The sequence below is a fragment of the Ailuropoda melanoleuca genome, chromosome 4 (assembly GCF_002007445.2).
Source record: "Ailuropoda melanoleuca isolate Jingjing chromosome 4, ASM200744v2, whole genome shotgun sequence".
NCBI classification, from domain to species: Eukaryota; Metazoa; Chordata; class Mammalia; order Carnivora; family Ursidae; genus Ailuropoda; species Ailuropoda melanoleuca.
The window spans coordinates 17,725,634-17,749,805 of NC_048221.1; the positions used below are offsets into that span (position 1 = coordinate 17,725,634).

The 24,172-nt window shown below is 42.0% G+C and overlaps 1 protein-coding gene across 4 annotated transcripts in view; it reads right to left on the reverse strand.

Moving 5' to 3' along the window:
* Nucleotides 1–24,172, reverse strand: part of QRICH1 (glutamine rich 1) — a 47,573-nt gene that overhangs the window by 9,932 nt on the left and 13,469 nt on the right. For all 4 annotated transcript variants that reach the window (XM_034658297.1, XM_034658299.1, XM_034658298.1 and 1 more), the window contains 3 exons: nucleotides 6,512–7,549; nucleotides 1,043–1,220; nucleotides 244–398 (listed from right to left, as the gene is read on the reverse strand). In XM_034658297.1, the coding sequence (XP_034514188.1) occupies nucleotides 244–398; nucleotides 1,043–1,220; nucleotides 6,512–7,549 (1,371 nt within the window). The remainder of the gene's footprint in view (nucleotides 1–243; nucleotides 399–1,042; nucleotides 1,221–6,511; nucleotides 7,550–24,172) is intronic.

A 24,172-nucleotide genomic window follows, 5' to 3' on the forward strand; every position in this document is an offset into this window, starting at 1 on the left:
TTAAGAAACAAAGCAGGATCATAGGGGAAGGGAGGGAAAAACAAAGTAAGATGAAATCAGAAACTAATACACTCTACGTTAATTAACTGAATTTAAATAAAATTTAAAAAATAAAAATTCATTATATAGTTAAAAGAGAACTTCTTTATAACCACTTGCTTATCATTTTACTAATTTGAGCAACCAGCAAATACCCAATGGGAACACAGCTCAAACATGTTCCTTTGAAGTTCTGTTTCCTACCTTTTGAATACACAGGAAAATATAGTAGAGCACATCTGGGTCATAGGGTTCACCTTCTCCATTTCGAGCTTCCCGTGTCATTAGACAGAGCCCATAATTCAACTCAGCCACAGCAGAAGAGATGAGATCTTCCTGGAATCGCAACAGTTGGCGCCCTGCAACACAAGCCAAACGTGACCCCGAAAGGTGAACGGGGGTACTGGCAACAGTAATCTCTTAACTGGCTGCTCATATCCCTGGAAGGAGGGCTCAAGGAAGATACTGATCATCAGGGAGCTAGGATGGAAATGGTCACCTGTATCTAAGATCAGAACTGGCCTACTAAGACAATAATCCTACATGCCCTATTTACACTAAGGGTTTCCTTCCCACAATCCCCCCCACCTCACATACCTTCAAAATTATTATTAGGGCCAAGACATGAAAGCAAAAAACCCACAAAATCCACACTCTGTAAGGTGAGGAAGAATGAACATAATGTTAAGGAAGAAGGGCCCTGAAGACATCACTGGTTCCTATCCCCTTCCAGAACTCACTCTGCCCAGATCTGCTAGGTTGACTTCAGAAATTCATGTGTATGAAAATGCCTGGTCTTGGGCACACACCACAAATCCTGCTCATTTGCAGTAGGTCAGGTCTGCTTGTTGCCTGTCCTGAATTCGGCATACTATTTCAGATGGTGATCCCTTACCCCCAGAGCCAAGGGACACCACTTTCCTGCCATTCCGTCCTCTCGCTGTTTCAGTACCACTACATTTTAGACAGAGTCCATCCCCCTCTCTCCCTCACAAACACTCACTCCCAATGGGTGCCAGTCTGTTCTGAGCATCCTTCTCTAGCTCAGCATTCTTGGTCTGGGCCCAGTTTTTCCATACTTCAAGCCCTTCTTCTGGCTTCAGAGAGTTTGGAAGCAGAAGTTCTGGGGAAGGCTGTGGCTGTGACTGTGGTTCAACTTCAGCAACCTGGACAGTCTGAGCCTATAAGAGAGAAACCATCAAAATGTGTCAATATTGTTTTGCGCGAGGCCCCTCCACAAAACTGCTAGAAAAATGTTAGCTGTGGTTCTTTTAATTAAAAAAAAAATTTCTTCCACTTGATTTCTTACTTCTAAAGATCCCTGGAGGTCTACTCTTTACCCCGGGGACAGTTAGGGCTACTACAGTGCTTCTCAGCCCTGGCTAGACTTTTGAATCTCTGAATTAGAAATACTAATACCTGGGCTCTACCCCAGAATCTCTTCTTAAAGAGATTACAGTCTTTCAAAAACCTTCACACATAAAAAGGCAATTCTAAAGTTTAGTCACTGCTCAGAACTACTGGCCCAAAGCACTGCTTGTCAAACTATAAAGTGCAAAAAAAATCACTTAAGGATTTTATTAAAGTGCAGATTCTGATTTGAAAGGTCTCAGGTGGGACCTGAGATTCTGCATTTCCAACAAGTTCCCAAGTAAGGGAGCTGGTCTCTGCAGACCACACTTTGAATACCAAGTGTCCAGGGTAGTGACCATGAAACTGGGGTGCACTTTAAAAACATCTGGGCTGCTTTTAGAAAATATCCATGCCTGGGCCTTATCCCTACAGATGATGATTTAATTGGTCTAAGATGGAGACCTGCCATCAGTATTTTTAAAAGCTTCCAGGTGATTCTTACGTCCAGCGATGGTTGAAACTCATCGTTTAAGAAAAAGACAAGTTCAACAAACAAAAGTTGTGTTCTCTCTCCTGCCACTGAAAGATGAGATGATAAGACCTGAAGATGTATATGGCTTCTCTAGCTATATATAAGGTTGTCCCCCCCACCATATTCCTTCTCAATAATACTGCTCTATTTCCTAAGGGCATCTTCTGAAGATAGGAGGCACTGCTCCAGCTTCCTGCCTCTAAAGGAAGAGTCATCTTGTCCTCAATGGTCTAATAGCCAAGCTGTGCACACAAAGGGGCAGGAAATGTCCATGAGCATCAATCACAATCCCCATAATTGGGCGGGATAGACACCAACAAAGATACGAGGCAGAGGTTCTTGGGTCTCACAGACCTGTCTATATTCTGAACAAGTTCCTTTGAGCAATTCTCCATGCCAGGAATGTCAAATCATTCAAACTGAAGGCAAAATAATTTATGACACATAAATCTGCTTATCAATGAATAAAAGTAAAAACTCATCTCTTAGCTTTCATAAGCTAATTAAACAAGGAAATAAAGCAATACCAGTGTGAGGCTCTTAAATGTTTGTCAACCCAGGAGCTCCACTCTAGACACACTTCCCAGTTCAAGTACCAATCTCCTTGGTGAGTCTTACCCACTTTCTCAGTTTCCATGTTTGTGGAAGTGATTGCTAACTATGCACCTCCAAAGCTAGACCTGCCCTTAATATATCCAGGGAATAACGTTATGTCTCCAGCCAAACATTTTACAACCACCTCAGACTACCATCTATGGAGAGAACTCATCACTTTCCCCATCCAGAACTGTTCTCCTCAGAGTTCCCTCCCTACCTTGTTCAATGGCAATACCATCTACCAAAGCTGGAAATCTAGGAGTCTGACTAGATAAGTAGGTGGGAGCCAGGGCATCTGGGGCAGTACTTTGCTTCTGGTGTTTAGCCAAGCCCCCTTCACTGTGTGCCTTCACCCGCTATTGTAGCATTCCCAAGCATCTTGACAGCAAAATTCTTTTACACGTCTAAATGTCTATCAGTGGGTAGGGGTAATAATGATCCCAATCAGGATGAAAACTACTGATGTAAGTAGGGCCTTGTACACTGTGGTATACAGTCGTCCTTCCTCTTTATAATGGAGCCCTTGGAGAGTTTTAAGCTGGGAAGTGACACAATCTTATATTAAAAAAAAATTCCTTCTGATTTATGGAGAATGGATTGATGAGCAAATGTGCTGGTGGCAGGGACTAGGGTGGCAATGGAGAAGGTTTAAGAAATGCTAAGAAGTGTGGTAGCAGAACCAAAGTGGCTTGTTGCCAAGTTGGCTGTAAAGGGAAAGCAGACTTAAGGATAATTCCTGGGTTTCTGGTTTGAACAAATGGGTGGATGATGGTACCACTTTCTGAGAATGGAAGTTTTGTTTTTGTTCTTTAAAAAAAAAAAACCAAACACCAAAACAGGTCATTTATCTATCTTTAAATAAACTCTACCCCCAAAATGGGGGTAGAACTCATGACCCCAAGATCAAGAGTCACATGCTCTACCAAATGAGCCAGCCAGATGCCCTGAGAGGAGAGGTTTTCAATAGTGGTAGAGGTGATGCTAATGAAGGGCTGAGGTATCTTCAATAAATCTAAGTAAATGAAAAAATAGGCTGCTGGATGCATGAGAAAGGTTCAAAGGGAAAGGCATGGTCTAGAGATAAAGACCTGTGTCTCAATGCAGCACAGAGTAAAAGACATGGGCTCCAGAGCCAGCCTGTCCAGGGCCGAAACCCAACTGTGCTACTTACTAACTGTGGCTTTGGTCTTGTTGTTTAATCTGTACCTCAGTTTCTTCATCTGTAAAATGGAGATAGTAGTGCATACCTCAAAAAGTTGGTGTGAGAACTGAATGAGTTAACTGCGTAACACTGAAATAGTGCCTGGCGGATAATGTCAGTGACTATCATCTGCAGTGGCACCAGCCATCTAGAGGGTGCTGAAAACTATGGCCATAGACCAAAATTCTTTAGGGAGAAAAGAAGGCTAGTACTGAGTTCTGAGGAACATTAACATGTATGGTTCAGATATAAGCACCAGCAAACTCTTCTGAGAAGGAAAAAGAGTGGGGGTAGGAGGAAAACCATGCCAGAGCAGAATTCCAAGGCGGCAGGTATGGTCTGTTGTGTCATATGTTGCCGTGAGATAAAAACAGACATGCCTGTTGGATCTGGCCACAGGGAGGTCACTGCTGACCTTGACAAGAACAGACTCCATCATAAATTGAAGAGGAAACTGGTTAGTAGGCAGAATCAACCTGGACAGATGATGCTTGAGAACTCTGGAAATAAAGCAGAGTAGAGAAATGGGGCAACAGATGGAGGTGGATGTGAGCTCAAAGGAGGGAGGTTTCACCATAATTCTGGTTTTAAAGGCAGATGATAAGAGAACTTTCATAAAGGGTATGCCAGGTGAAGAGCACGACACTTTGTCATCAGCTCCCCTTAGGGTTCAACTCACATCACAGAACAATTACCTTCCCCATGGATTGTGAGTACACCAAGGGCAGAGACTATTCATATCTGTTCCTCAGCACCTGACACTAAACTTAATAAGTAGGGCAGAAGGATGCTCGTGGTATAAATGGACAAACTCATCTTCCCTACATGATAGGTAGTCACAATTTTTCCTTTTCTGGTAATACCTGACATTCATTCCTATTAAGACTTTCCCAAAGGAGACATTGCCTCTGAAGAACATGGGCCTACTAAAATGAACTCCCCAAAAGATCTTCGCTTGCTTAAGGGCCCAGAAGTAGAAATTACAGAGACCAATGAGCATCAAAAGAGGCCTGACCTGCAAATTGGACCATTAGGCCCAGGAAAGCTGAGGAGAGCCCTGATGTCCTCCCCATCCCTGTGAGCAAAAGCTGAGCTACATCACAATTCTCCAGGCTGGTCTCTCCTACATGCAATTAATTCTACACATCTGTACTTGATTCTTATTATCACAACTCTTAGGATTCTGGAAAACTTTCCTACCACAAATCAGCTCAAGCTCAACTCTTCACTTTGGGAAGATACATCCTTTGCTCCCTGTATTAACTCCTCTCCCACAGTCCCCCTCTCATGTTGCACCAGGCCATGTCCCTTCTGTCCATCCCTGGCTCTGTAATGATGCTGCTCCATTCTTGCCAGTTGAAGCTATAGAGATCAAATGCCACTTTTTCCACAAAGATACCTCTGCTGACTTTTTAACCTAGAACGGTCTCTGAACACCCAGTTTGTTTGTGTGTGGAATATATAACGTCACACTTGATTATGCTGCCTTATAAGGAATTCAGAAAATAGAAATCATACATTCTTACTCCAAAACTGGACTATAAGATACCTGAAGCAAGGATTCTGTCTTGTTCTACTTCTAGGCCTGACAGCTAGATATTTAATAGGTCCTTAACAAACTCACCTACAATAATATATTGTTCTCTATGAAACCACTTGGTTATTAGCCTTTGCTTACGGCCTGAGTTTCTGAGTATGGTCCCTGGTCTAACAGTGCTCTGTTTATACCAGCTCCCTTGCATGCATTCCCAGGAACACCTGCCCTCTGAGGCATACTGCGTTCAGCAGTCCCATGAGACCAGAGGCCCTAAGGTTTGCTAACAGTCTTAATGAATAAATTTATCCACACCTCTGTGGTATCCTTAAAAAGATTTAACAATTAGGGAAGCCTGGGTGGCTCAGTCAGTTAAGCCTCTGACTCTTGATTTCGGCTCAGGTCATGATCTCAGGGTCATGAGATCGAGCCCCGAGTCGGGCTCCACACTAAGCACAGAGTCTGCTTAAGATTCTCTCCCTCTCCCTCCACCCCTGCTCACACTAACACTCTCTTGAAAAAAAGAAAAAAGAAAGAAAAAGCATTTAACATTTAGATAAAAGAGCCAATTTTAGAGTCTCAAAAGAGCTCTATTTTCTGTATGTCTAAGATAATTTCAAAATAAAAAGTTAAAACATTTTTTTCAATATAGCATCCATAACAGGAGATTAACCAAAGCTTGATTATTTTTAAGGAACATAAGAACACCTGCAGTGGTGGCTTATTTGACACTCCCAAAGGTGATGACTTTTAACAGGCCCACCAGGAAGTACTTTATATCTTCTAATTCACCTACACTGTGTCCACAAATGATAACTAGAAAGGAATAATTTCACAGTCTCTCCGCTGTGATGAGATTATAGCCTGTGTGCTAAACAACGAGGGTTCCACCAGATCCATTCATGATGCAGAAAGCAGCTTATTAAACTGAGATAATACTTGGGATGTCCCATTAGTCCTTCCCTAGAACTTTATTCTTCTTAAAAAGAGATTACAAAGAAGCATCCAAGGCATCTACCCCCAAAGCAGTTACTGATCATTTCATCTACCTCCAGGTACCAGGACAGAACTCCTACCTGCTCCACAGTTTTCACCTGCTGCTATTCCCCCTCTTCAACCTCAACTAAAATATTAAATATTATACTACTGAAAGACCAACATCCCTGCAGTAAACAAGCCAGAGGTTGCCAGGAAAGTTCTCTGTTGCACATGGCCCTGGGGGAGCAGGCTGCGCTGCAGATAAGCCTTCACTTACTGAACAAGTAACCTGGAGCTGCTGCTGCTGCGGTGGCGGCGGCGGCGGCGGTGTCTGTTCCTGGGGGGTTTGTTGTTGTGGCTGCTGCTGGGGGTCCCAAATATGGACAGTCTGAGCTGTGTTCTGGTAGGTGCCTGCCACAGCTTGCACAGCCACTGGAATGTGGATGTTGCCATTCATGAACTGTGCTGGAAAGAGAGAGTTTGCAAGGGTCTGCACTACCTCTTCATGGGAGTTTTTCACTACAGACGTGGTGCCCACCATCTTCTCCTTGTCATCCTCCAGCTTTACAGCTGCCAGGGCTGTGGGTGAGCCACTGACATGAACTGCATTGTAGGCTTCCTGGGGAATGGCAATGTGGGTAATGCTCTGCTGCTGAGGATCCCCACGGGGCTGGGCAGAGTAAACAGGGATGGTCCAGGTTTCTCCTGTAGGGCTAGTAATGGTCCCAGTAGCACTGTACAGGTGGGCACTGTCTACCGTCAGTAAGTCTGGCCTCAAAGACACGTAACTCTGCTGCTGGCCCTGTGGAATGGCCAGCACGGTAGCCACCGGCTGCCCTGAGATGGCATAGGACACAGTGATGGGCATGTCCACTTTGCGCTTCTTCACTGGCTGGAGGACACTGGCTGTGCCAACCCGCCGTTCCCCTTCCCGGGGTGAGCCCTGCTGAGACGGTGGTGGGGAAAGGGCACCCACGGTCTGGATTTGGATCTGCTGACCCCCGGCAAGAGACTGGCCAGCCACTAGCTGAGCCTGGATCTGCTGATGCGGGATGTGCTCCTCTGGAATCTCTGCAGCCTGGATCTGCTGGGCTGCCTGCACGTGCTGCACCTGGATCTGGGCTGCCTGCAGCTGCGAAGGGCTGGGGCTCTGCAGAGACGGGGTCTGGATGGAAGGGGCTGCCGACTGTGGTGCTTGGCCTTGGATCTGCACCTGGACCTGGATGGGCTGCTCAGCAGGCTGGTGAACAGTGAGCTGCGGGGAGAGCTGCTGAGCCGAGACCTGCTGCGGAGACTGCTGTACCTGCACCTGTACCTGCAGTGACAAGATTCAGCAGTGAGTGAATCAGGCAACATTAAGAACCCAGCCCCAAAAGGAAGAGATCTCAGGCAGGGGCCCTCGGTAATGTGAGGAGGGGCTGCCACACCCAAGGCTTCTGAGGCCACAATCCCCAAAACCAAATGCAAAACTCTCCAGCATCACACAGCGTTCAGAGCAACAATTATCTATGAGACCAAGCAAGACCATCAAATGGGATCTATGAAGAAAATATCAGGGACACCTGGGTGGCTCAGTCATTAAGTGGCTGCCTTCAGATTGGGTCATGATCCCAGAGTCCTGGAATCAATTCCCAGCATCAGGCTTCCTGCTCAGCAAGAAGCCTGCTTCTCCCTCTCCCACTCCCCCTGCTTGTGCTCCCTCCTCTCTCTATCTAATAAATAAATAAAAATCTTAAAAAAGAAAATACCAGAACTTCTGCTTATTTTTAATTCTTGTTTTAAAGTGTGACACCTTTGTTTTTGCATACTGGTACAGTAGTACAAGTATGTAATTTATAAAAATATATTTTGGTATATGTTTAAAAAATAGTTTATCCATGGGTTGAGTGATAAAAAGTGTGGGGACCAATGTTCTAAAAGATCAGTAATATAAGTACATTTCACAGGCATGCAGATCTCAACCCAGGATCAAAACTACTCCCACCACAGACTAGTGAAAAACACAGGCAAGATGAAACTCTTGAAATCCTTTTTGGAGGGCTCTTCCAACACTGCTACCAAAATGCAGGCACTAAAGAGTGCTTAATTAAGATACCTTTGTTTTAATAAAGAAGCCATTAAAAAACCCCACAAGATTCCTGATAATTTAATCTAAGGAAGGTTACTGTATCCTGAATCACACATTTCTGATGATAATGCACCTCATTTCTTATTGCTGTTACCTCAGCATAAAAAGGAGCATGAAAGGATGTCACGTATAGTCTGTGATTTGAAAAAGATTTTTCCTTCAGACACACATATCTAAACTCTAAACACTGGTCTAGGAAGGTAAAGAGAAGGCAGATAAGAGAGTGGATCTTTTTCTTTTTTAAAAGGTTTTATTTATTTATTTATTTGAGAGGGAGAGCGCGAGTGAGTGTACATGCACAAGGGAGGAGGAGGAAAGGAAGAAGCAGACTCCCCACTGAGCAGGGAGCCTTATGCATGGATGACCTGAGCTGAAGACAGACGCTTAAATGACTGAGCCACCCAGGCGCCCTGAGATTATATCTATCTAGTGACAGTAGATGTATCACATAAATAACCAAGCATGGTGCTGGGACAACTGGTTATCCATATAAAAACAATGAAGTTGGACCTCTTCTTCATATCATGCACAAAAAAATGAGGGAGGATCTGAATAGACATTTCTCCAAAGACATGATGTCCAATAAGCACATGAAAAATTGTTCAACATTTAGCTATCACAGAAATGCAAAACAGAACCGCATTAAGATGCCACTTGAAAGCCAATAAGATGGCTATAATAAAAAGATAATATAATAAGTGTTGACAGGGATGTGAAGAAACTGGAATCTTCATATACTGCTGGTGGGAGTGTAGCCGCTTTGGATAAAGTCTAGCAGTTCATCACAAGGTTAAACATACCATATGACAGGGGTGCCTGAGTGGCTCAGTTGGTTAAGTGTTTCCCTTCGGCTCAGGTCATGATCTCAAGGTCCTGGGATGGAGCCCGGCATCAGGCTCCCTGCACGGGGTGGGGGAATCTGCTTCTCACTCTCCTTCTGCCCTCTCCCTCCCCTGTGCTCTCTTTCTCTCGGTCTCAAATAAATACATAAAAATCTTTAAAAAAACAAAAAACACACCATATGACAAAGATATGGAAAACAACACATGACCCAGGAATTCCACTCTTAGGTATATGCTCACGAGGAATGAAAACTATGTCCACAAAAAGCCTGGACACAAATGTTTATAGTAGCATTATTCACAATAGCCAAAAAGTAGAAACAACCCAAATGTTCATCAACTGATAAATGGATAAAAAAAAGGTGGTGTTTTCATAGAAAAGAGTATTATTTAACAATAAAAATGAACGACATTTTGATACACAAGACAAAGTAGATGAAAACTGAAAACGTTATGCTAAGGGAAGTCAGTCACAAAGACTAAATACTGTATGATTCCATTTATGTGAATGTCCAAAACAGGCAAATCTATAGAAATAGAAAGTAGACTTGTCGTTATCTAAGAGCACAGGATTAGGGAAAATACAAAGTGCCAACGGTCAGAGGGTTTCTTTCCTGGAGTACTGACAGTGTTCTAAAATTGATGCAATGGTTGCACAACTCTGTGAGTAGATTAAAAAACTGCTTGGGGCGCCTGGGTGGCACAGCGGATAAGCGTCTGCCTTCGGCTCAGGACGAGATCCCGGCGTTGTGGGATCGAGCCCCACATCAGGCTCCTCTGCTATGGGCCTGCTTCTTCCTCTCCCACTCCCACTGCTTGTGTTCCCTCTCTCACTGGCTGTCTCTATCTGTGTAAAATAAATTGATAAAATCTTTAAAAAAAAAAAAACTGCTTAATTGTTGGGGTGCCTAGGTGGCTCAGTCGGTTGGGCTTCTGACTCTTGATTTCAGCTCGGGTCATGATCTTGGGGTCATGGGATCAAGCCCACTGTGGGGCTCCACTCTCAGTGGGGAGTCCGTTTGGGATTCTTTCCCTCTGCCCCACCCCTGCTCATGTGTGCATTCTGTCTCTCTAAAATAAATAAATCAACCTCCCCCAAAAAACGGGGACACCTGGGTGGTACAGTTGGTGAAGCATCTAACTCTTGGTTTCAATTCAGGTTGTGATCTCAAAGTCATGAGACTGAGCCCCATGTTGGCTCTGCACGCACCATGGAGTCTACTTTTGATTCTCCCTCTTCTCTGCCCCTCCCGCTTGTGCTGTCTCTAAAATAAATAAATCTTTAAAAAAAAAAAAAGGCCACTGAATTGCATACTTTAAGTGGGTAAATTATACAAGAATTAGATCTCAAAAAAGCCATCACTAATTAAAAAGATAAGCAAGGTGTTATGTAAAGAGAATAGGCTTTGAAGTTAGACTCGAACTTGAATTACTGCTGTACTTTTCTAGCTTTGAGTCCCCCAAGTTCAGTTTCGTCAGGTGTAATAAAAAGGGGGAGGGGCACCTGGGTGGCTCAGTCAGTTAAGCATCTGCCTTCGGCTCAGGTCATGATCCCAGGGTACTGAGATCAAGCCCCTCGTTGGCCTTCCTGCTCAGTAGGAAGCCTGCTTCTCCCTTTGCCTGCTGCTCTCCCTGCTTGTGCTCGCTCACTCTCTGTCAAATAAACAAATAAAAATCTTTAAAAAAATAAAAAGGGTGAGAACACCTAATTCCCTACAGAGTTGCTATGAGCATAAGATAAGTAGGTGCTCAAAAAGTAGGTTTCCTTCATTATAAGCAATATTTCTTTACACCAGTGAATCTCAAAATATATTTCCCAGGCCAACAGCATCACCACCCAGGCACTTGTTAGAAATACTAATTCTCAGGTCCCACCTCAGAACTATTGAATCAGAAACTCTAGGGAACAGGCCCGACAATCTACCTTAATAAGTCTTCCAGGTGACTAATGCATGCTCAAGTTTAGAACCAGTGCTTTACATCAAGAACGTAAAGGAAACTATGAAACCAGTTACTACAGAACAGGAGTTTTCAAGCTTTTTGGTCTCGGTACCCTCTCAAAAAATTATTGAGGATCCCCAATAGCCTTGTATTTGAAGAAGTTGCCATCTAGGACTTTCATAGCTAGAGAGGAGAAAGCAATGCCTGGCTTCAAAGCCTCAAAGAACAGGCTGAAATTATGTTAGGGACTAATACAGCTGATGACTTTATGGTGAAGCTAATGTTCATCATTTATTATTCCAAAGGTCCCAGGGCCCTTAGGATTTATGGTAAATCTACTCTGCTTGTACTCTACAAATGTTAACAACAAAGGCTGGATGACAGCACATGTGTTTAACATGGCTTACTGAATATTTTAATTTCGAGCCCATTGTTAAGAGCTACTGCTCAGAAAAAAAAATTCTACTACTCATTGACAATTCATGTGATCACCCAACAGCTCTAATGGAGATGAATGACGAGATTATTGTTGTTCTCAGGCCTGTGAATACAACATCCATCTGCAACCCAAAGATCAAAGAGTATTTTTGACTTTCAAGTCTTATAAACTAAAAAATACATTTTGTAAAGCTATATATGCTTAGATATAGAGTGATTCCCGAACATCTGGGCAAAGTAAACTGAAAACTCTGGAAAGGATTCACCATTCTAGATGCCTTTAAGAATATTCGTGATTCATGGAAAGAGGTTAAAATATCAACATTATCAGAAATTTAAAAGAAATTTATTCTGATCCTCACAGATGACTTCAAAGGGTTCAAAACTTCAGTGGAGAGAGTAACTGCAGATATGGTGGAAAGAGCAAGAGAACTAGAATATGGAGCCTGAAGATGTGACTGAATTGGTACATTCTCATGATAAAACTTGAATGGATGAAGAATTGCTTAAGGATGAGCAAAGAAAGTGGTTTCTTGAGATAAAATCTACACTTGGTGACAATGTTGTTAAGACTTGAAATGAGGGCGCCTGGGTGGCTCAATCGGTTAAGCATCTGCCTTCAGCTCAGGTCATGATCCCAGGGTCCTGGGATGGAGTCCTGCATCAGGCTCCTTGGCTCAGTGGGGAGTCTGCTTCTCCCTCTCCCTTTGCCCCTCCCCTCTGCGTGCGCACTCTCATTCTCTCATAATAAATAAATAAAATCTTTTTAAAAAAAGGCAAAAAAAATTTGTTGAAATGACAACAAAGGATTTAGAGTATCACATAAACTTAGCTGATAAAGCAGCAGCAGGGTTCCAGAAGACTGACTACAAGTTTGAAAGAAGTTCTACCGGGGGTAAAATGCTATCAAACAGCATAGCATACCGTAGAGAATGAGGCACCTGGGTGGCTCAGTCAGTTAAGGGTCTGACTCTTGATTTAGGCTCAGGTCATGATCTCAGGGTCAAGAGATCGAGCCCCCCAGTCAGGATCCTCCCTCAGCACACAGTCTGCTTAAGTTTCTCTTCCTCTGGGGTGCCTGGGTGGCTCGGTTGGTTAAGTGTCTGCCTTCGGCTCAGGTCATGTTCCTAGGGTTCTGGGACTGAGCCCTGCATTGGGCTCCCTGCTCAGCAGGGGTCTGCTTTTCCCTCTCCTTCTGTGGTCTCTCTCTCTCTCAAGTAAATACAAATCTTAAAAAAAAAGATTCATGAACTTTCTCTAAAAAAATAAAAATTAAAAAAGAAAAAAGCATACTACAGAGAAGTCATTAGTAAGAAGATGAGTCAATTGATGAAGCAAACTTCTCTGCTGTCTTATTTTAAGAAACTGCAAGGGATGCCTGGCTGGCTCGGTCAGTTAAGCGTCTGCTTTCGGCTCAGGTCATGATCCCAGGGTCCTGGGACGGAGTCCTACATCGGGCTCCTTGCTCAGTGGGGAGCCTGCTTCTCCCTCTGCCTGCCACTCCCCCTGCTTGTGCTCTCTGACAAATAAATAAAATCTTAAAAACTGCCACAGCCACTCCAACCTTCAGCAACCACCACCCTGATCAGTCAGCAGTCATCAACATCGATGAAAGACCTTCCAGCAAAAAGATTACAATAAGCTCAGATGATGGTTAGCATATTTTTTAGCAATAAAGTATTTAAATTAAGGCATGTACATTCTTTTTTAAGACATAATGCTGTTGCACACTTAATAGACTACAGTATAGTGTGAATAACTTCTATACACACCAGGAAACCAAAAAATTCATTTGACTCGCTTTATTGAGATATTCACTCTACTGCAGTAGTCTAGAACTGAATCTGCAGTATCTTGGAGGTATGCCTGTATTTGCCAAAACAAAAAATTTATAAGAGTTGCATTTTTTACATTTTTGCAGAACTCTTTAATGACTGACTTAATTGAAGACAACTGGATTCTCACACCTGCTTCTGCATTCAATCTGTTGTACACACATCACACGTGACCTCTAAAAATCTCCACTGTACATTAATGAGAAAATGAGAGTGAAAAAGGCAAATAACATCTCAGTATTATAATAAAAACAGCTCTGACCTTAAGGAGCCCTGCAAGGGTACTAGAGACAACTGGTCTTGGACCACCCTTTAAGAACCACTGCTATAGGAGCACCTCTGTGGCTCAGTTGGTTAAGCATGATTTGGGCTCAGGTCATGATCTCAGGGTAGAGACGGAGCCCGGCTCAGGCTCTGAGCTCACTGGGAAGTCTGCTTGAGAGTCTCTCTCTTTCCTTTTGTCCCTCCCCCTGCTCTGCACATGCTCTCTCTCTCAACTAAATAAACCTTCAAATAAATCCTAAAAAAAAACAAAAACAAAACAAAACAAAAAAAAACCCACTACTATAGAGTTAAATACATAGTATATTTTATAATTATTCTACAATTGTTATTACTTGCTTAAAAACAAAATTTTAAAAATCTGGTTATTGGGGCACCTGGGTGGCTCAGTCGGTTAAGCCTCCAACTCTTGGTTTAGACTAAGGTCATGATCTCCTTGCTGGTGAGACTGAGCACACACCAGGCTCTGCGTTCAGCAAGGTATTGACTTGAAGTCTCTCCCTCTACCCCTCCCCCCACCAGCACCCTCTCTCTCTCAAATAAAATTTTAAAATAAATAAATAAATAAATAAATAAAAATTCGGTTATTGTCACTAAATCATAGCTTATATGCCTCATAAGTTCACTGTATCTTTTTTTACTTAAAAATCTATTTTAGAGAGAGTCAGTGAGCACGCGGGGGTGGGGGGAGAGGGGTAGAGGGAGAGAGAACCTCAAGCAGATGCCCCACTGATCGAGGACCCCCATGAGGGGCTTGATCCCATGACACTGAGATCATGACCTGAGCCAAAACCAAGAGTTGGACACTTATCCGACTTACCAACATTCAAACTTCCAATAGAAACAGAAACAAGTTATCACAAATAATATGGAATCAGAACTGCGGTGTGTGTGGGGGAACAGGACTACTCCTCACTCCAGAATAAACAAGTACAAATAATCTGATGCCATTTTAGATCCAAAGTAGTTAGAATTTAAAATTAGAGGAGTAAGAGTTAAGAGTTAAAGCACTTTGTGACATTTGTTTACCAATGTCAACATACTGTGTAAGAAATCAGATATTATACGTTCATAACCTTTATTCTTAACTATCACAGGTCAATAAGAATTAAATATTATTTTTATTACCTCCCAATTTTTTTATTTATATAAAAACATTAACTTTCTATCTGGCTAATCACTAATACTCGGTCATAGTAAGAATCTGGAAACTCAAAACATAAAAAATTTTTACTCAAAAAGGAGGCAAAAGTGAAGTGAATTGAAAGAAGTGATCAACTTCAAATATTTATTTGCAGTAATAGAATTCCTAAAAGATTCCTCCTTAAAAAAAAAAAAAAAGAGGAAAAGACAAAAATCTAAGGTAGACATTCAAAGTTGATACTGTGATTCATCAGCTCTATGTTTCTTAACAGGTTTAGCTGTAATTTTCAAGGTTATAATACTTAGGTCAATGTCTCAAAATGAAAAAAACCAAACTGACAGGCTGATAACTAAAAAAACAACAACAAAAAATATATATATATAATTAAAAAGCATTCTGAAACTTAAGCCTAGATTTAAGATGATTCTCAAGAGGTACAAAAAGGAAAAAGATCATCTCTAAGCCTAGCATATCCTAGAAAAGTTATATATCAAATGGGAGAGGGAGACATTTCTGGGGGAATTAATTTGGTTTTTTTGCTTCAAAAACCACTATTTCTCACTTTGTATCAATCCCTCATAAATCAGTGTTTTAGTTCCCTTCACATTTAAGTCATTCAACCTTCTCATTCAGCTCCCCTCATCTTTTCCAGAGTTTTTAATTGCCTTTTTTCCCCTCTTGTTCAGAAGACACACTTAATATAACTATTTCTGGGCTCTTAACCACATAATATGTACAGCACTACTGCTTTCTTCTTAAGCATTCTGACTTTATACCTAAACCTGGGCAGATTGCTTTCTGGCTCTTCTGTAGAGCCACCACACTGCATTTGGATCTGAACTCTGAGCTGGTTTTGTTTTCTTTATTCTCATGACTTCTTTCTTAGATTCTTTACTTCGTTGAGTATATTACCAATTAAGTTTTTCAGAAAATATGTCTGAATTGTGATCCACAGAGCAGCACATTCAGCATCAACCTGGAAATTTATTAGAAATGAAAATTCTTGGGGCGCCTGGGGGCTCAGTTAGTTCAGCATCTGCCTTTGGCTCAGGTCATGATCTCAGGGTCCTGGGATCAAGCACCTCATTGGACTCCAAGCTTAGCGGGGAGTCTGCTTCTCCCTTTCCCTCTGCCCCTCCCCTCCCATGTGCCCTTTCAAATAAATAAAATCTTTTTTTTTTTTAAGACTTTATTTACTTATTTAACAGAGAGAGACAGAGCAGCAGAGGGAGAGGGACAAGTAGACTCCCCCCTGAGCAGGGAGCCCTATGCAGGACTCGATCCCAGGACCCCGGGTACATGACCTGAGCTGAAGGCAGACACTTAGAGGACTGAGCCACCCAGATACCCCAATAAATAAAATCTTACCCCCCCACAAAAAACCCTCTGGAAATGAAAACATTATGTCAAAGAGATATCTATACCATGTTCACAGAATTATTTATAATAAACAAAACAGGAAAATTGTTGAAGTGTCTGTCAATGATGAAGAAGTTACTAAATACATAAAAGATGGGCTACTATTCAGCCATAAAAAAGGAAGAAATTCTGACATTTGTGAAACATAGATGGACAATGAGGGCTTTATGCTAGTAAGTCAGAGAAAAACAAATACTACATGATCTCATATATATGGAATCTAAAAAACAGAACTCATAGAAAAAGAGATCAGATTTGTATTACTAAAAGCAGTGGATGCAGGGAGAAGGAAGAACTGGATGAAAGTGGTCAAAAGGTATAAACTCAGAGTTATAAGATACATAAATGCTAGGGATATAATGTACTACAGGATGACTGTAGCTAATACTGCTGCATGGTATAGAGGAAAGTTGTTAAAAGAGTAACTCCTAAGAGTTCTCATCACAAAGGAAAACATTTATCTTTTTTATCCGTATGAGATGATGGAAGTCAACTAAACTTATTGTGGTAATCATTTCATGATATATGTAAGTCAAAGCATTAAGCTGTACACCTTAAACTTACACATGCTATATCTCAATTATATCTCAATAAAATTGGGGGGGAAATGGAAACATTCAGAACTGATCCCAGTCCTATCTACACTGAATCAGAATTCAGGGTGTGGGGTGAAGGAAGCAGCTATTCTCTCTCTTCTTTTTTTAATATTTATTTGAGAGAAAGAGAGAGAGCACATGTGAGCATGAGTGGGGGGAGGGGTAGAGATGCTTCAAGCAGACTCCCCACTGAGCATGGAGCCACCCAGGTGCCCCAGCCATTTTTCATTTTAAGAAACTCTCCAGGGGCGCCTGGGTGGCACAGCGGATAAGCGTCTGCCTTCGGCTCAGGGCGTGATCCCGGCATTATGGGATCGAGCCCCACATCAGGCTCCTCCGCTATGAGCCTGCTTCTTCCTCTCCCACTCCCGCTGCTTGTGTTCCCTCTCTCACTGGCTGTCTCTATCTCTGTCGAATAAATAAATAAAATCTTAAAAAAAAAAAAAGAAACTCTCCAGGTGAGGGGCGCCTGGGTGGCTAAGATGGTTAAGCGGATGACTCTTGGTTTCCGCTCAGGTCATGATCTCAGGGTGGTGAGATCGACCTGTGTTGGGGGTCTGTGCTCAGTGGGGAGTCGGCTTCAGGATTCTTTCTCCTTCTGCCCCCCACCAGACTCTCTCTTTTTAAAAGAAATATCTTAAAACAAAACAAAACAAAACCTCTCCAGGTGATTCTAGTCACTTGGATAACCACTAGTCTAGAAGTTTTATTGGCCCTGACTTGTCAACGTTCTTAATTAGTTTGCCAATGGATAATCTTTTCCTTTTTCCTCAGTGTCATTCAGAACCTAAGTAATCCAGAGCTCAACATGACATTAGGACTACGTATTCCAATTAAGGAACAATGAGAAATCATGAAGTAACACATGTATTACCCTTATTAGGCTTCTTTTCTTCCCATCACTGAAACTAAAACAAACAAAACTGAAAAAAAAAATCTAATACTATTTCTTGATTTTTTTTTTCTTCTGGTTAAAGCATAAAACCAGAATATCGTTTAAAGGAGAATAGGGGCGTCTGGGTGCCACAGTCAAGTCAGTTAAGCAGCTGGCTCTTGGTTTCAGCTCAGGTCATGATCTCAGGGTTGGGAGATCAACCCCCATGTGGCATTTTGCACTCAGTGCAGAGTCTGCTTACATGTTGAAATATTAGATTAAATAAAATGTGATTTAAAAAATCAATTTCACCTTTCTTTAATCCCATTTAAAAAACAGAGTACTAAAAGCTTATAATAACGTATATGGCTCATGTTTCATTTCATGTTCTGAGTCTCACTGAGGAGGGATGGTTGAGGACAGTGCTTAGTGTGGTAGAAAAACACCCCACTAGGTAAGGAATCACACATGGAGGAACCTACCTGCACCTTTTAACAACTAGTCTAGCAAAAATTTAGGGACCTTGGTAGAATTTCTCTGTTTGAATAACACTCTTCCGCAAATGGTAAAGTCTTTATCCAAGTATTAAAACACTTACCAAAATGAGCTTAGAAATATGGTGAGGGAAGAAATTTAAATGTAAGTAAAAGGCTGGACATGAAGGGCTAGAAAAAGGAGCAATAAATGGCTCTCCAATCCTAAGTGATGATCAGGATCCCAATCAGCCCACAGTGTACCAATAAGAGAGTAGCTTACTATAGTCCCGTTTTTGGCTGCAAACCCATGTTTGCAGAATACATCATAATATGAGTGCTGCCTCTCAAAGGCAGAAGCCAGAATCACACTCCGAATCTCTCCTGCAGCTAGAGTGCAGGCATGTGACCAAAGCTTCCCAAATTAGATACAGTGCATGAAATTTGGACTCAGAAGGGAGCAACATGAGGCAGCAAGAACCACAACCTCCATTTTCTGGTGAGAGTGGAGAAATGTGGCAGAAATGGAGCAGGATGGCATAGATCCCAAAGAGACTGTGGTAGAGCAAGGACCTGTGCCCAAGGGAGTAGCAGAATCTCTGCCAGAGCAGGCCAGCAACGTGACTGGAGTCCTGTACCTGACTGTACAGTCTCCAAGACCCATTCTCTGTCCCTCCCATAAATTCCTTGAGCTAACTATTATCCTTTAGTCAATTTTTTTCTGAATAAACTAGGGGGAAGGGGGAATGTCTAAGATCTGTAACTACAAATCAATACCCAAATGGATACAGAAAATACCACACCAAGCTGAAAACTTTAAAATACCATTTACTCTGGGGGCGCCTGGGAGGCTCAGTCGTTAAGCGTCTGCCTTTGGCTCAGGGCATGATCCCAGCGTTCTGGGATCGAGCCCCACATCAGGGTCCTCTGCTGGGAGCGTGCTTCTTCCTCTCCCACTCCCCCTGCTTGTGTTCCCTCTCTCGCTGGCTGTCTCTCTCTCTAATAATAAAATCTTTAAAAAAAAAAATACCATTTACTCTGGAAGAGAGGGATGTTCAGAGGAGTTATTAGAGATTTGAATTGCATCTGTAACAGTTTATGTATTAAAAAAAAAAAAAAAAAAGGATGGGGTGCCTGCATAGCTCTGTTGGTTAAGCATCTGACCTGATCTCAGCTCAGGTCCTGATCTCAGGGTCTTGAGTTCATGCCCCATGTACTTAAAAAAAGAAAAAAAGAAGAAAAAAAGGATAAAAATGGCACTACCAACAATGTGGGAATACTTGTTTATAAATGTTTGGGTACTTTTCAAATATCTGAAAAGCAACTGAGGCCCAAGGTAGTAACGGCACTAATGAGAAGAGGAAGAAGAAAACAACAGCAGCTATTATTTCTTTATTTAAGGATTACTATGTGCCAGGGAATGTGTTTAGGACTTAATATTTCATATAACCCTCAAAGTAACTACAGTATTTTATATAATCCTCAAAGTAACTACAACATAAATTCTTTTATTTTCATGATGTAGATAAGGAAATGGACTCTGTGGTTAAATCACTTGTCTAAGATGATGTATCTAAAGTTGGAGAGGCAGACCAAACTCCTGTTTGTCTCAGAGCCGAGTCTGGCTTTTGATTAACTCTTTCTCACTCTCAGTAATTCCACACTATGATGAGGGGTTAGGGACCATCCAGCATGGAGGGAATGTGCAACAGCAAGAAGAAAAAGAGGAAGAGGGATAAAAGTTGAAATGACAAATGAGGAAGAGTTGCATTTTGAGCCACTGAAGGTTTGAGGTCTTTACTTCTAACAACAAAAGCACCAAGTGATGAGAGATCCCCTTCCCCAAAGTATCCTTCACTTAGTGAGGCCAGACTGACCCACTAGCCTTGTGTGAAGCCTCAGTTCCTGCCCTGTAGAAGGGCAGAGAAGATACAGGCAATTTTATGGGTGCTAAGTAAAACCCAACCCCTGGGATTCACCATAAGGCCTTCTCTCTGGCACATGCATTTAACCACATGTGGATGCTTTAGGAAGCATCCAACTCAAGAGGGTTCTTGAAAGGGAAGTTCCAAATGAATCCCCTTTATCTAGCTCAGGCTGACCTACCAGGAACAGAAAACTTGGGCCTTTCCTAGAACTGTACACTGTCCAGGCATTTACATGGCAGCTCGTTTTTGCCTTTAGAAGGTGCCTCCTTATCTTAACTAGATGTATGATACTGTGATTTAATAAAAAAATATGTATTTTGTTCTCTCTGGATCCTGGCCAGAGCTCCTAAAACCTCTGTAATTTCGTAAGTGATAATAAAAATGCTAGGTGCATCTTGTGTTCTAATGGGACAACTCTGGGTGGGCTCCTCGATGCTGGCTGGTCACCAGAAAAGCCAAGCCCTGTTTAGAAGCTTGGTACTTTCACAGCCCCACACTCCGTTCTCTGGAGAAGAAAGAGGGGCTAGAAATTGAGTTACTGATGGATTATACCTATGTGATGTAGCCTCCATAAAAATCCCAGAAGTATGGGGTTCATTTGCATGCCAGGAATGTGGTGCACCCCAACTCCGTATGGACAGAGACTGTTCATTTGTATCCTCTATCATACCATATATTATATAATATACCAGTAAACATGTTTCCTTGAGTTCTGTGAGTTGTTCTAACAAATTTTGAAACCTGAGGAAGGGTAGTGAGAACCCCAATTGATAGCTGGTCAATCAGAAGTACAGGTGATATCCTGGGACTTGATTGGTATATGAGCTGGAGGGCAGTCTTGTGCGACTGATCCCTTAACTTGTGGGACCTGACACTAACTCCAAGTAGACAGTGTCAACTAACTGTAGGATAGCTAGCTGATGTCAGAAAATTGGTCGATGTGGGGAAAAAAACCCACACATTTGGTGGCCTGAAGTGTGACTGTGTTAGTAGTAGAGAGTAAAGGAACACAGACTTCGGATAGCTACTTTTGTGATTAACCTTTAACATGTACCTTTGTCTCTCACCAATTCACTAAAGCTGTTCTAAGGATATAATTACTGTGTCAAATCCAACAATGTATGTGCTGTTTCTAGGCTGGACAAACGAGGAAGTCTGATAGAGGAAACTCTCTAAGGTGGCTAACAGACGGTTTTTAAAAAGCAATCTAATTTTGCCACAATTAAAAAAAAAAGCAATCTAGAAAACAGCCTAGGTTCTCAAGATCGTAAGTTGTTTTGAAATTTTTAAATAACATTAATATAGACATAATTTTTAATTCTTATCAAAAGGGTTAGGTTGAGACACAATACAGCTGACCCTTGAACAACCTGGGTTTGAACTGCATGCGTCCACTTATACGTAGGTTTTTTTGATAAATGCAGTACAGTATTGAAAATGTATTTTCTCGGGGCATCTAGGTGGCTCAGTCAGTTAAGTGTCTAACTCAGGTCATGATCTCATGGGTCACTACATTGAGCCCTACCCCACATCGGGCTCCTCAGAGCCCGCTTGAGATTCTCTGCCTCTGCTCCCCACCCTCATATGCGCACGCATACTCTCTCTCAAATAAATAAAATCTTTAAAAAAAGAAAATGTATTTTCTCTTCCCTTATAATTTGCTTTATAACATTTTCTTTTCTCTAAATTATAAGAATACAGTATATAATACATATAACATGAAAATGTGTGTTAATTGACTGTGAATGTTGTTGATAAAGTTTCCAGTCAACAGTAGGCTACTAACTTTTTGGGGAGTCAAAAATTACATGAAGAGAAACGCCTGGGTGACTCGGTCAGTTAAGCGTCTGCCTTCGGCTCAGGTGACGATCCCAGGGTCCTGGGATCGAGTCCCACATCCTGCTGAGCAGGGAGCCTGCTTCTCCCTCTGCCTGCTGCTCCCCCTGCTTGTGTACTCTCTCTCTCTGACAAATAAATAAAAATTTTAAAAAAAATTACATGAAGATTTGCAACTGTGCAGGAAGTCAACATCCCTAACCCCACGTTGTTCAAGAGTCAACCATGCCACGGGGCGGAGTCTTTTAACCATGTGAACTGAGAAGGCAGGTCTGCACAGACCTACATTTCAGTATGTACATGTCATTAGCCTCATCCATTCATTCAGTACACTCTAGTGACACTAGCTTTTTTGCCTTTCTTTTTAAGTACGCTCCAGGCTCAGCGTGGAGCCCAACATGGCTTGAACTCATGACCGTGAGATCAACACCTGAGCTAAAATCAAGGGTCAGACATTTAACCAACTGAGGTGCCCAGGCGCCCCAGCCTTTTTGCCATTTTTAAAAAATAAGCACGGGGCACCTGGGTGGCTCAGTCGTTAAGCGTCTGCCTTTGGCTCACGGCGTGATCCTGGGATTGAGCCCCACATCAGGCTCCTCCGCTGGGAGCCTGCTTCTTCCTCTCCCACTCCCCCTGCTTGTGTTCCCTCTCTCGCTGGCTGTCTCTTTCTCTGTCAAATAAATAAATAAATAAATAAATCTTTAAAAAAAAAAATTAGCAGGCTCCCACATTAGGGCTTTCTGATTTGGAATGCTCTTTCCTCAGATAACCACCACAGTTCATCTGCCAATACTCTTTGGTCTTAACTCAATGTTAAGAGCATACTGGGGCTTATCCTGGTCCCCCCATCTGCTTTTGTTTCACTCCTCTGTATTCATCACCATACAACAAGATTTTTCTTATGTACCATCTATCGCCTTCCAGCTATAATGTTATGCTCCACAAGATCAGGGAGCTTTCTGTCTTGTTCACTGCTGTACCCAAGCACCTAGAGCAAAGGGCTTTATACATAAAGAAACATAAGATGTCTGGGACAGGGAAGAAAAGGTTAGAATCATTGCCCTATACCTACAAGTTCAAAGCAAAATATTCCCAAACAGCACTTTTCTTTCATCACAAAAGTAGTTTATGTCTTTTTTTTTTTAAAGTTTTATTTATTTTTAGAGAGAGAGTGCTCATGTACATGCGAGCAGGGGGAGGGGCAGAGGGAGAGAAGCAGACTCCCCGCTAAGCAGGGAGCCCAATGCAGGGCTTGATCCCACAAACCTGAGACAACCACCTAAGTCAAAACCAAGAGTCAGATGTTCAAATGACTGAGTCATCCAGGCATGCTTACTCAAAAATTCAAGCCCAGCATGGAGCCTACTTAAAAATAAACAAATAAATAAAAATTCAAGTTCTCCTCCTTAGCACCTCATTCCTGGGCCCAATTATTGTTTTGAACTTTACTACTATTACTCAAGGACCACTACATTCTACATGTTAAAAGTCAGTGATACTAAACTGGTTCTGATACTCAGCAATCTGTTAACCACCCTACCCTGTCAAAATACATAGAGCTACCTCATTCTTCTGGCTACATAGGACAATATACACTACAAGTGTACCATTATTTGCCATTTCCCCTACTGAGTGACTTGTTTCTAATGTTACTACTATAAATAGTACAGCAGTGAATATCTCTGTATACACATATATCTGTGAATACACATGCGAGGCCAAAGGTATGCACACTTAAACATTTGACAAGTATTGCCAAACTCACTTCCGAGAAGTTACACTGATTTTTTTTTTGCATTTTTAAAAAAAGATTTTATTTATTCATTTGAGATAGACAGTGAGCAATTGAGAGAGCACAAGCGGCAGAGAGAGACGGAGAAGAAGGCTCTCCGCTGAGCAGGGAGCCAGATGTGGGGCTTGATCGTGGACTCTGGGATCATGACCTGAGCTGAAGGCAGACGCTTAACTGAATTGAGCCACCCAGGTGCCTCAAAGTTACACTAATTTCTCCTCTTCATATCCTTGCTGTCCTGGGTGAAATCTTTATAGATGTTTTCCTATCTAATAAATGAAATATATTTCATTTTTAAAATTTATACTTCCATAATAACCAGGAGTATGAAACACTTTCTGATATGCTTATGATCACCACCTGTATTTCTTCTTCCATAAACTACTTATATCCTTTGTTCATTTTTTTTT